Consider the following 13,251-nt stretch of genomic DNA (forward strand, 5'->3'; position numbering starts at 1 on the left):
AATAATTGTACGCGAGTTTTGACTATGTCCAAATGCATAATCTGAACTCCTTGTTCTATATTGTATGCACGTATCTACCAGTGTGTATGTTTTTATTTTACTAGCCAGTAGAATAAATAAGCGATCTCAATGTATTGGTTTCAATTTCTATGTACTTTTTTAGTTTGTGTGAAAGAGAGGTGTACGCATGTTAATTAGTTTTGAGCTTGTAATGTGGTGTATGTTTGTGAAATTAAATTATATGGTTTGAGCTTTAATTTTCATCAGGGAAAAAGGAATATTGGCTTTTTTATGTTTAATTAATCTACAATAATATTAGCTCAAGGTTAAGATTTGTTCCAAAATTTTATTTTTAAATTGGTAAATCAGGTAGAGCACTACTTCATGTTGATTATGCACCAATAATTTAATTTGGCGGTGATGAAGGATATCATTATGAATCTTAATTTCTAGAAATTTAATTACTTTTCAATGAACGTAAAAAATAAAAAGATAAGTAAAAAAACATATTTTTAAAACGAAGATAATAGATATAAGTGGTTTAGAGAATGAAAGTTGAATTTAGAATTTTTTTAATTTTATTTGTTTTTTTTTCAAACTGAATGTATCATTTTAGATTCTGTTGAGTCACTTCTTATAGAAAAGTAGGAGATACTTTTATTATATCTCTTATTAAAGAAGGAGTCAAAATAGAACTACGTAAAAAGAGTATTACTGTGAAGTATAGTTGGATAGAATAATTAGGATACAATTTTGTTTTGGAGAAAATTATTTTAAAGGACCGTTAAGAAGATTTAATTATTAAAAAAATGTTTAATATTAAAATTATTAAGAAGGACCAAATTTTTTTATAATATTTAAGAAGAAGAACCAAATCTTTTTATAAGGAGATAAATATATCTTTAATTATTTTTTTATTTATTTTTTATAATATTTATATTGATAAATTTTATTTCTCTTAAAATTTTAGTAATTTTTATTTATTTATTTATTTATTTTTGTGATCTTTACCTAACAAAAAAAGGATAAAAAAGATTTGGTTCTTCTTCTTAAATATTATAAAAAGATTTGGTCCTTCTTAATAATTTTGGTATTAAAGGTCTTTTTTAATAATTAAATATTCCTAATAGTCTTTTAGAATAATTTTTTCTTTATTTTGTCTCCTAAAGTGCAAAACCAGAATCAGAGAAGACAAAGAGAAGTTATACAGTCATATATTCTGATTCAGCTACTCAGTATAATGTAGCCTACATTCGGTCTCCATCACAACAATGACAAAATTTTACTATCTTTGAACAAAATTACAAATACCAATTTTCCTAAGATTCTACGCAATCCTATTTGGGACAAATTCAGTTTCTAACCCAAACCAGATTTGACTAGGAAGTCACCTTAGCTTTCATCAGCAAAATGCTCACCCAACTTGCAATGAAATCTCCTCAGGATCATGACAACAAAACAGGAAAATGTACAAAAAATTTATGGAATAAACATTGGCTTTTTTCCAAGTCTAACTGTTTCTGCATTTTTTCACTCAATGACTTTTTCTTACAATCTTCACTGTGTTGCCTTTTTTCCATTGAAACAAAGAAAGACTAAACTGAAAAAATAAAATATTCAATGAGAACCATAAAAGAGAAGAAGGCAATAGCTCTGTAAACTATGCGAACCCAAACTTTGTGCTTTCATTCCTTACTTCAATCCTTAGCTGTTCACCTTTTAGTAGAGGAGTGAAGCTTCCAAAACTTAAACTTTGGCTTACACATGTTTGAATTTTTCTTCTCCAAAATCAATAGAAACAACAGTGTCACAGAGAAGAGAGATAGAGTAGAAGTAGTGATTTAATCTTATATGTCTTTATATCTTCTATCTTCTCTTTCAACCTTTTTCATCTTACTTCTAGAATCTGAGCCCTTTATTCTTGCTTTAACTCCAAGTCTGATTCTTGAACTTTTTACTTCAGTGCATTCAAGGAGAAGATTTTTTCATCGAATTTCAATGAAACATAAATGTAGAAATATTTTTTGCGATTTACCCTTCAAATATGACTTCTTGCCTTTAGCCTTAACTTCTTTAACTTTTTTTTTCTTTGATTGAATTGGTAACCTACTTTTTATACTTTGTTTTTGCCCTAATTAGAACTTCTCTTTTTTCTTGTTTTACTTCTGAGTTTTCATGTGGGTGATGAAAAAGAGTCAAGAGAAAGTTTGGTTCGATGCTATGATTTGGTTTTGATGGAAATGAATTACTTTTCTTCAATTTGGTTAGTGATAACTAGCAACCATATAAGTGAATGGGCTTGGATCTCTTAAGATGGGCTTAGGCTTATTCTTGGTCCAGATGCTTTCTCTTTTTTCTTTTGGCTAAATGCTTGCTTTTGTTTTTATGGAAATGATTTGTGACGGTAACAAATATTTCATGGTCCATGATTGTGTGTGTATAGGCCTGTTTTCATGCTTCTTAGGCCAGTGTTGATTAGTTTAATTTTTTACATACTAAACAAAGGGGTGTAAATAGTTCGGGTGAAGTCGGGTTTGATGTGACTCAGACTCGACCCGAACTATACACCAGGTCTATTTATTAGACCCGAATCCGATCCTAGACCCGATGAAATCAATACACTTTCGGGCCACAATTATACCGGGTGAAAATCAGGTCATTAACATTACATTACGTTGATACCTTCTTGTAAGCTAGCATATAAAAATATCCAAATTTCCAAGACTCCAACCATTATTTAACATGGTAAAATTCACTTAGAAAAATATAACAAGAACCAACCATTCTTTAAAATTAAAGCATAACCACAATCAATACTAAAGCAAAACCACAATCAATACTAATATTGTCTAATAATACCAAATATTTAAATCAATACAAATAACACAATATTATGCATTAGTCTAAAGTCTTATGTATTCTAAACATAAAACATTAATTTATAGTCTTATAATGACTAATAACACAAAATATTAAGGTTTACAATGCTTAAATTCCACATAAGAATAGTCATGATCCATCACTAATAACACAAAATATTAATTGTGTATGATGACCGGGCCGACTTCGGGTGACCCAAGCTATGGTTCGGACCTGACCCGAAATAATAACCGGGTCTATTTTTGAGACTCTTATCCGGCCCTAAACCCGATGAAATCACACCAAATTAGCTCCTAAAGTGTTCGGGATCGGGCCAGACCTTCGAACTGGACCGGATCTATGCACCCCTACTAAACAAACTAATCACACTTATAATTGACTTTTAATTCAATAATAATATTTAGCATCATCTATAATATGTTGTTAGTTCTTTAAATTCAACAATTTTTTTCTTGACGACAAATATTATAAAATGAATTGAAAAAAGATGGAAAGAGTTTTAGGAACTTTTCTTTGATGTTTACTTTGATGTGAAACTCCCTATTTCTTTTAATCACTAGACTTGCCTAAATATTTATATTTTTCAACTTGATAATAACAAATTCACATAGAAGCAATGCCAAACATCCTAACTTTTCAAAAAAATTTATATATGAGCCAACCAGATTGATCATTAGCAATTATTTATAAGAATGTTAATCTGATCAAAAAGCATTATCAAACAACCTTAAAACCAACATTAATCAGAGTTACTTAATAAAAAAATCAGATACTAATAAGAGTTATGATAAAAAAAAACAAGTGTAATTAATATTCACAATCAAAGCTGAAAATAATAATTTCAAAATAGAAACTGCAGCCTACCTCAAGCATCATAAATATTTCAATTCATTTTCACTCTTACTCCCCTTTTTTGTTATCAAGAAAGGTAAGTGAGTAAACCTGCACAAAAATGATGATAATAGCAATAAAAGTTCAATAATCAACCTATCAGAGCAAAACAGGCATCAGAATTAGTGTTAAAGCATTATCAAGGAGTCAATATTACAGTTATCCAAAGAAAATAAATAATTTCAAAAGTATCCAAAGACTTAGAAATAACAAAAACAGTATTTTAGAAACAAGTTTTTCAGCCACAGCAGCAAAAATAGAAACTAGACATCAGATCTCTTATCCTTGATTTTTTAAAAGATCTTCTCCTTGTTCAGACATCGCTTGATTGTCTTCTAAAAAATCTATGTATTTTAATAGCACTTCAACTCGACTTTGAGACTTTTTTAAGAAATTCTCATTTTGGATAGCTAGTTTCCTAACTTGATTACTCGAGTTGATCATTTGTTTTGTGAGATTCACAAATTCTTGTAAGACGTCTTTAACAATGTCATTCATCATTAAGTACTTGTGAGAGGATAATGTCGCCGTAGTTGATGGTGGAAGAATGCTTTCATCATCGTCTTCTTCCATAACCGTGTTATTTGCTGTGCATTTTTCTTTTGATTGCTTTATTGCACCATCATTTTTGAGATATGAAATTTTGTTCTTTTGTGTCTTGTTTAGATCAAATATCAAGATATTTAAAGATATAAGTAAAAAATATGTCATATGAAAGAGAAATATTTTTGTTACTTTTATGCAATCATATATATATCCTATCATTAAATAGGCAAAAAAAAATTTAGTTTTGTTAAGTATAACATAAAGAACCAGAGTGTCACACAAAATTACTAGTTGATAAAAATCACTTTGAGGCATGAATATGTAAATGATGATGCAGTGGAATTGGGTTTTAGGAAGACCTAGGGCTCAACTCTAAAACTTTATAGTTTGATTCTTGGTGACTCAACTCTAAAGGAAAGAATTTCTTCATAAGATAAATAAAAAGTTAGAATATAGTAATTGATTCATGATACCTGATTCATGATTTATTCACGGCCTCCATATGTGTAAACTAGCTTTTTCCATGCATGTGTGTTGTAATTTACTAATTTCAAATTCAAATATACCTATGCGTAGGTATGTATGTGTGTATACTATCTAAGACTTTAATTTGAATCTTTTTTTTTTTTAATGAATTTGGAGTTTTAATTAGTGTTTGTCAAATTAAAGGCCTTTGTCAATGAGTCTTGGCTCTAATGGTATTTTTTTCTCTTTTCTACCTCAAAGTCTAGGGTTCAAACCTTAGAGAATGCAATTGAGGAAAAATATGATAAAAATAAAATATGTGAAGAGTGTGTGGGTGTGTTGTGGCGTACTTAGGATTAGGGTTGTCCAATTCATTGGGGTACTTAGGATTAGAGGTTGTCCAATTCACCGACCCAAAAAAAAAATTAAAGGCCTTTTATTTGTTTTAATATGAGCCGAAAAGAAATTATAATCTTGGCCCAAACTAATATATATCGGTAAATCCAACCCGTCACTAATGATTTTATTTATTTATTTGGAGGGGGTGGTGTTGAGGGAAATGATAATTGTCTAATAATTTTGCATGTGCTTTCTAGTTATTTGGTGTTTGAGCTTTGTGAGTGGTTTGTAATTTGTATGATGTTTCGTTGAGTTATATGGATGATTCTAATGAAATATTATCGATATAACTTATTTTTCTTAATTATGCCGTTATGGGAAGTTAGTTAGTTAGTTAGTGATTACAACGAGTCGTTGGAGCAGGTTTTCAAGGAGCATTCGAAGATCGAGCGCGCAGATTCCACCAGTAGGCCCCACGGCGAGAATCAGGGGCAGAATGGGAAAGAGGATGAGAAGGCAGCTGCGTCGCCGTTTGCAGCGCAGGTGATGAGGATGATGGACTTGCTGGACTCCTACCTCGACTCCAAGGCCAAGTTTTACAAGGATACTTCTCTAACTTTTTCATGATGAACAATGGAAGGTATCTTCTCTCTCTCCATTCCTTTCTTTTCTTGCAGGAAACATCAAATAAATCTCAATTTTTATTTTAGTTACATAAGGCACATGATTCAATCAATAAATCTAAATTTTTATTTTTGCCTCATGAATTTTGTAACAAGGGATGTTAGAGAACCAGCAAATTTTGTGATTTATAATCATTAATTAACTATTATTAGTATTTTTAATGGTGTGAAATTACATAGTGTAAAATTATTTATTTTTTTTTTATGGTTAAGTCTGCCAAATTTTAATAAAACTGTTGTCCACTGCTGTCCTAGACTTCCTCTTTTTTTTTTTTTTAATGTGTAGTTTCAGGAAATGATTCTTTTTCATGATTGTTTATATTGCAATATGGTAATGTTTTTAATTTATGAAACCCAAAAGAATGGTTAATTGATTAGACAGATGTAATTTTTGCAAGCTAGTAATATACTTCTCCAACTTTTGCTAGCAAGTATTCCGTAGAACCCAGCCTGCAACACAATCAAATGAAAAAAAAGTAATGGCTTTTATTTTGCTGTCTTGCTTCCTGTAGCTTTTGAAGCTCATGTGTCAAGCTCCTGTTACCTCTGCTTATCATCGGAATGTATGGGCTACAATTGGGAGGACGTTTATCCCGTTTATCCACCGCTATGCACCATTCCTGGATGGTCCAATCTCTGCAGTCCAAAGATGGTGGTTCAGGTAGATCCTCGGGAAACTGGAAGATTCAAAGACAATAATATTATTTGGAAATTTCGTAGAAACACCTTATACAAGTGACTTCATATGAAGGCCCAAGTAGCCATTTTGACATCTATAAATCTTGAAAGAGAAAGTGATTTCATATGAACGCTCAAAGTAGCCATTTTATGTGAGATATAATCACCTCATCAGCTTAGTTTTTGTATCGTGAAAACTTTTCCCTCCAACAGAAAGACTTATGGCCTACTAGAAAATGAGTATAGATCAACACTTGTATATTATTTGGACTTTAGAGAATAGAGATCAATATCTTAAAATAGGATTATTCATCGCCCTTCCTACCTATGTCTATTAATTGATAAGTTGTAATCTTTATCAATTAAATCCCCAAAATATTTTCTGAAGCCAAATTAATCACAAGAAGGGTGAAACAATTATTATTGTTTATTTCACAATAGTTACCAATCCTCCTCCATACTTTATTTTTTCAATCCATTTTATCACTCTTGAAATTTGAATGATTCAAATCCTTAGTTCTTACGTTCCTTTGTTTTATTTTATTTTTCGGCAAGAGATTTGCCTGCTTCTACTGACATCTGGATAGTGTAGACAATTTCAACCATTAACAAAAAATAAAATAAGATAAGATGTTATTATTATATCCAAATTTCTAGTATGACAAAATTAACAATTAATTGTGTTTTTAGTCCAACGTCAAGAAGCCAAATTGTCTACCAATGAGTTATACTTCAAATGGCATAGTCTCTCCATACTCAATTAAGAAGTTGCGGGTTTGACTCTTTTATCTTTGGTAAAAAAAAAAAAAAAAAGCCAAATTGTCTGTTAGTATATAAGGTCATCATTATTCTTTTCCCATTCAACATCATAGTTACGAATTGACCTGTTTTATAGTAAGATGCTCCCATACATTTCAAATGAAATTGCACAATTGAATACAACACGAGAAAAATTGAAATAATTTGTACATGGGTTGACTAAGGATGGTGTAACAGTGATTAAGATTTCGTTTTGGAGTACTGCTTGGTTTAATCTGCATTTTCTTTATTCATGGTAGTGAACTGATCACGCGCATAAATATGTATATAGTCAAATATCCTCCTGACCAAGTCCTTTTGTAAATTACTTAGCATGTGTTTATTTAAAAGATAAGACTTTGACAATACATATTTGGCAGTAAGATATTATAAATTTTGTTATAATGTTAATTAAAAAAGCTGTTGTTTGTGTCTATAAATACAGAGATCGGAAGGCATAGATGTATGCAGTAATAATTTAATTTGGCGATGACCATGAAGAAGGGTACTATTGTTGTTATTACATTCTTTCTTTTGGTTTGTGTTATGTTTCTTCCCACCTCAACTTTTGGTCGATCTGGACCACCCAGTGGTAAGTAAGCACACTACTGCTACCGAGTTCGAATATCAAATTACTTATTTCAAAAGTTTAAATTTTAGAAGATCGATAAGAACAAATTATAGACTGATAAGAGAAACTATACCAACTCTAAGAATAGAAGATTATTATTATGTTGTGCAGGAGGAAGCACACCACCTCCGATTGCTAGATGCGGCCCTTATACAGGTATGTGTGTTCGTCCTGGTCACACACCACTGAAACCCGGTGGTCCCGGAGGTCCCGGTGTGTCCAAAACAAAAACATAATTTGCCAATGACCACAAAATTCCATGAATAAATATATTCTCTTATTGGTGTGGATTACTGTTTACGGTTTACGGTTTATTGTTATCATTTTCCAGAATGTATTTCTTTAAAATCCTAAAGTGTACTTTCGCTGAGATCCTATACATATTTTCTAGCTAGTTTAGGAGGTGAAAAATAGTTAAACGTGTGCCTTTGTAAACTCATCCTAATAAATAAAAACATACAGCTTCATTATTATTATTATTATTATCGTCGTCGTCCATTATTAATTTGATTTTCGGTTTTTTTACCAACAACATATCTGCCAACTTCTGCCAACTTTTATTTATAATTGTGTTTCATGGAAGTGTGTTCGTGGATGTGTCTAATAAAAATATCTTTTTTATAGTTGTGTTTAATAGAAGTGTCTTTATAGATATATTTTCTGGATGTGTTTCTTTATATATGTATTTAAAATATATTAATTATTAGACACATCCACGAACACATTTCCATGAAACACAATTATAAATAAAAGTTGACAGAAGTTGACTAATAATATGTTGGTACCCTATACTTTTCCTTTGATTTTATCATGAGATAATATCAGAACTTCAATGATAACCTAAAAATTTATAGTTTGATTCTTGGTGACTCAACTCTAGAAGAAAGAATTTCATAAGACAAATAAAAAGCTAAGACATAGCAATTGATTTATGATTTATTCACGGCCTCTATCTTAAAAGTCAGTGTAAACCAGCCTTTTACAAGTGGGGTCATAGTAATGATTTTCACTCCTTCACTAAAAATTAGAAAAGGAATTTAAAAAAAAATTGGGACTTATTTTAAAAATAATTTATAAATTATTTTGTATTTAATTTTTTATTCACAAAAATACTTATTTTAAAAGAAAAATAATAAAAGAAACTTTTTATTATAACTTTTTTTAAATGCTTTAAATAATTTTTTGAAAAGTTGTAAATTAATTTTAAAAATTATATTACATATTAATATTATAACTTTTAATGAAGTAAAAGTTAAAAAAAATCACTTATGGAGGATTCAAACACTAATGCTATCACTTTTCCATGCATATGTGTTGTAATTTACTAATTTCAAATTCAAATATACCTATGCGTAGGTATATACAAAACTAAGACTGTAAGCTTTAATTTGAATTTTTTTTGTTGTCATGAATTTGGAGTTTTAATTAGTGTTTGTCAAATTAAAGGCCTTTTATTGGTTTTAATCTTGGCCCAAACTAATCACGGTAAATCCAACCCGTCACTAATGATTTTATTTATTTATTTATTATTTGGAGGGGATGGTGTTGAGGGAATGATAATTGTCTAATAATTTTGCATGTGCTTTCTAGCTATTTGGTGTTTGAGCTTTGTGAGGGGTTTGTAATTTGTATGATGTTTCGTTGAGTTATTTACTTATATGGATGATTCTAATGAAATATTACCGATATAACTTATTTTTTTTAATTATGCCATTATGGGAAGTTAGTTAGTTATTGATCCGTTTACATAAGAGTTTGGAGGAAAGCCATGCAGTTCTTTTATCATATATGGTTATCACATTATTTTAATTCTATTTCTGATCATGATAGGAAGGATAACTAGTTCAACTTAGGTTTGGTTTCGTAAAATTTTATTTTTTAAAAGTAATTTATCAAAATTAATTCTTAAAAGATAATTTTTTTTAAATTATAGTATTTATATTTAATAAATTAATTTAAAAATAACTTTTAATAAGTATAAGTAATAACAAATAGACAAAAATATAAAAAAATTAAATATTTATTAATATATAAATTTATATTAAATTTTTTAATTTTAATAAACACAAACCAATTTTAAAAACTTCAAATACAAGCTTAAGCACAAGTCTTAATTACAATAGTTGCTAAACTAAAAATATTTATCAAACCAAGCTCTAGTTCAATAGTTACCAATCTACGTCCATCCATTTTTTCACTAAGCAATTTGAGTAGTTCATATCTATTTTTACGTTTTTTCTTTTTCCTTGTGGTAATTACATGATTTGCTTACGTTCGATCGATCGATATCTTGTTTTATTAAGCTTGACGCGGAAAAGTGATGCGTATAATATAATCTTAGGGAGAAAATAAACCTTTGAATTCGTCTATGAAATAATTATAAATGTTGATCAAAGCAATCACTAGATTTTAAAAGGGGGAAATTTTGACTACATGTAGTCCCTCTAAATTTTGAGTGCTAGGAATCAATAGATTTTGTGATTTATATTCATCAATTAGTTATTATTAGTGTTTTAATTTTAATAGTGTGAGATTATATCTAATGATATGAGATTATTCACTTTTTTTTTTTGTTAAATGTTGGCCAAATTTTAATAAAAGTGATAGCCCTCAAAATTTTTTTCATTACCTGAATAATAATAATAATAATAATAATAATAATAATAACTAATTTAGTTAATTGATGTGTACGTATATGTTGATTGGGCAAGACATGTTTATATATAGAGAGTTGATAGATGTTGAGTTAAAGTATAGTCTTTGACTTTGTCATTTTTGTCGGTGACAGTACACTAAAGTATCATAATTGCTTAACAGACAAACAAAAAAATAAAGATTGATTAATAATTAAATCAAGATTGATTGGTAATTAGTTGTGGTTAGTTTCAGCTAGTGTGCCTTTGGTATTAATAATATATACTTATGTGAGTGAGCTATGTATATTTATAATAATAGGTAGAACACTTTATTTTTGTACTGTATACTTTATTCTTTCGAAAATTTATTGTTCACTTCAATACTAGTTTTCTGTATTTTCAATTATTCTTATTTTCTTTTCTTGCCATTAGTTCTTTTTTGTTCTGTATATTTTTAGTGTTTATATCAGAATCTTCATAATTTTTTCAGTCAATGGCAGAATAACGAATAGATAATAATATGTTGTCATATTCATAAAGACGAGATAGCGTGGCGCTATCAATTAATATTAATTTTATTGTCTACTAAATTTCTAATAACATTATATTATTATAAATCCAATTTAATTTGTATTTGAATCAAATAAAATTTTAGGTCTTTCTAAAACTTAAATAATAAAAATTTTAATATATTGTTATAAAATTATTTTATCATAAATTCAAATTAATAAAAAAATAAATACATATAAAAAATTATATCTTTAATATTTTATCAGCAAATATTATATTCCCATGTCTTAGGATAAGATGGTAGCTTTTGACCATCTACTTAAATCCACATGAATAAATATCTAAAGTATCATATTAATTAATTAATCTGTCATATTACGTTGACCAAGTCTTTCCATTAGTTTATGTGTTTTTGCTAACAAGTACTCTTATTAGAATATTAATTAAAATTACTATTAGTAAATTTAAAAAAAAAACATTTTTATTAAACACTTTAATTAATTAGTAATTTTAGGACATTTGTTAACATGACTCTTGTTAATTTATTAAGTCTATTATTTAGACTTTAACATCTATATGCATAATTGAATCCCTTCCTTCCACTTCATACGCGGTTTACGGGCAATATAAATACCCAACAGCTTGGAATATATAGTCATGCAAAAAGAAAGAAAATATAAGTGACAACATATACACAATAAATCACAGCATGAAGGCTATTTTTATTGCATTCTTACTTTTGCCATTCATGGCCTTCCTACTCTCTTCAACTACTCTAGCAGCTAGAGAAGTTCAACCAATCAAAGGTAAGATAGAGTACTCCTTAAATTAGTTATACTAATAGGTGAAAACTCAGGTGCAGTCGACTTCACGTGAAGTTGATAGTTAAAAACGATTAAATGATTTGACTGATTTGGCTAAATTTTTATCTAACGACTCTCAACTATCAACTTCATGTATGTGAAGTTGACTGCACCTGACTTTTCACCATACTAAGTATAGCATTATGTGGCTACTAATTAGCTAGTAAGACATAATTTACTTGCAGGTGATGAGGGAGGGTATAGAAGAGGAGTAAGACCTGGAGAAGCACCTCCACCTCCTCGTTCCAATCATCTTATTGGTGTTCGTCCTAATCCATATTACCGAGCACCTGCTTTTGGAAATAATCCATATGGAAGAGGAGGAGCACACCATCCACCACCTCCTAATCATGCTGCCTCTATTGCTAATCGCTATGTTTATGGAACAACACCTCCTAATCCTATGGCCAATACTCCATATAGAGGATGCATTAATAATCCATACACGCGTCGTTGTTCGCCACCTAATAATTAAACCTTAATTAATTATTGAGGTCGTCTAAGAACAAACAATAATTCATATTAACTACTGTAAGATGTATTATAAAAATATACGGATAGAGTATATATTTTAAAGTAAAAAAATATGTGTATACTTTTTACTAACGAAGTGGTCGATTCTTCGTATCATAAAATTCACCGATAATAGAATTTATGTCAAAATTTTCAACAATTTTTTTTAAAATAAATTAAAAACAAAATGCAAAAAATTTATCTTTTTTTTTTTTTTTAAATTTTTTTCCTTATTAATATTAAAAAAAGTTGGGGCCGAGGCCGCCACTCGCCCCTTATGTCCGTCCTGCATAGTATGAACTCCTTGTTTTATATTGTATGCAGGTACCTACGAGTGTGTATATTTTTATTTTACTAGCCAATAGAATAAGCGATCTCAATGTATTCGTTTCAATTTCTATGTACGTTTTTAGTTTGTAGGTGTGTGCGTGTTAGTTTTGAGTTTGTAATGGTGCTTATTGTGAAATTAAATTATATGGTTTGAGCTTTATTTTCATCGGCAGGGAAAGGAGTATTGGCTTTTTATGTTTAATTAATCTACAATAATATTAGCTCAAGATTAAGATTTGTTCGAAAATTTTATTTTTAAATTGGTAAATCAGGTAGAGCACTACTTTATGTAGATTATGCACCAATAATTTAATTTGGCGGTGATGAAGGGTATTATTATGAATCTTAATTAGTACTAGAAATTTAACTACTTTTCAATGAACGTAAAAAATAAAAAGATAAATAAAAAAGCATATTTTTGAAATGGAGGAATTATCAATTTAAAAATCTAGTTAACCTTAACCAACGTGCTTACGGCTGTATTTGGT

The 13,251-nt window shown here is 29.2% G+C and overlaps 1 protein-coding gene and 1 long non-coding RNA gene across 5 annotated transcripts in view; both read left to right on the forward strand.

Moving 5' to 3' along the window:
• Positions 1-12,396, forward strand: part of LOC107635530 (formin-like protein 5) — a 14,594-nt gene extending 2,198 nt beyond the window's left edge. The window contains exons 1-3 of one of the 4 annotated variants that reach the window (XM_016339022.2): positions 11,517-11,863; positions 12,106-12,190; positions 12,224-12,396. In XM_016339022.2, the coding sequence (XP_016194508.1) occupies positions 11,767-11,863; positions 12,106-12,190; positions 12,224-12,395 (354 nt within the window). In that variant the 5' untranslated portion in view covers positions 11,517-11,766 and the 3' untranslated portion in view covers position 12,396. Of the gene's footprint in view, positions 1-11,516; positions 11,864-12,105 lie in introns of those variants that run through there. The other 3 variants (XM_021122144.1, XM_016339020.2, XM_016339021.2) reach the window with 3 other exon arrangements.
• On the forward strand, positions 7,387-8,397 carry LOC107635531. Its single transcript, XR_001619270.2, has 2 exons — positions 7,387-7,872; positions 8,023-8,397. It is a non-coding gene; the product is annotated as an uncharacterized LOC107635531 (long non-coding RNA).

This window comes from Arachis ipaensis, chromosome B04 (genome assembly GCF_000816755.2).
Source record: "Arachis ipaensis cultivar K30076 chromosome B04, Araip1.1, whole genome shotgun sequence".
NCBI classification, from domain to species: domain Eukaryota; kingdom Viridiplantae; phylum Streptophyta; class Magnoliopsida; order Fabales; family Fabaceae; genus Arachis; species Arachis ipaensis.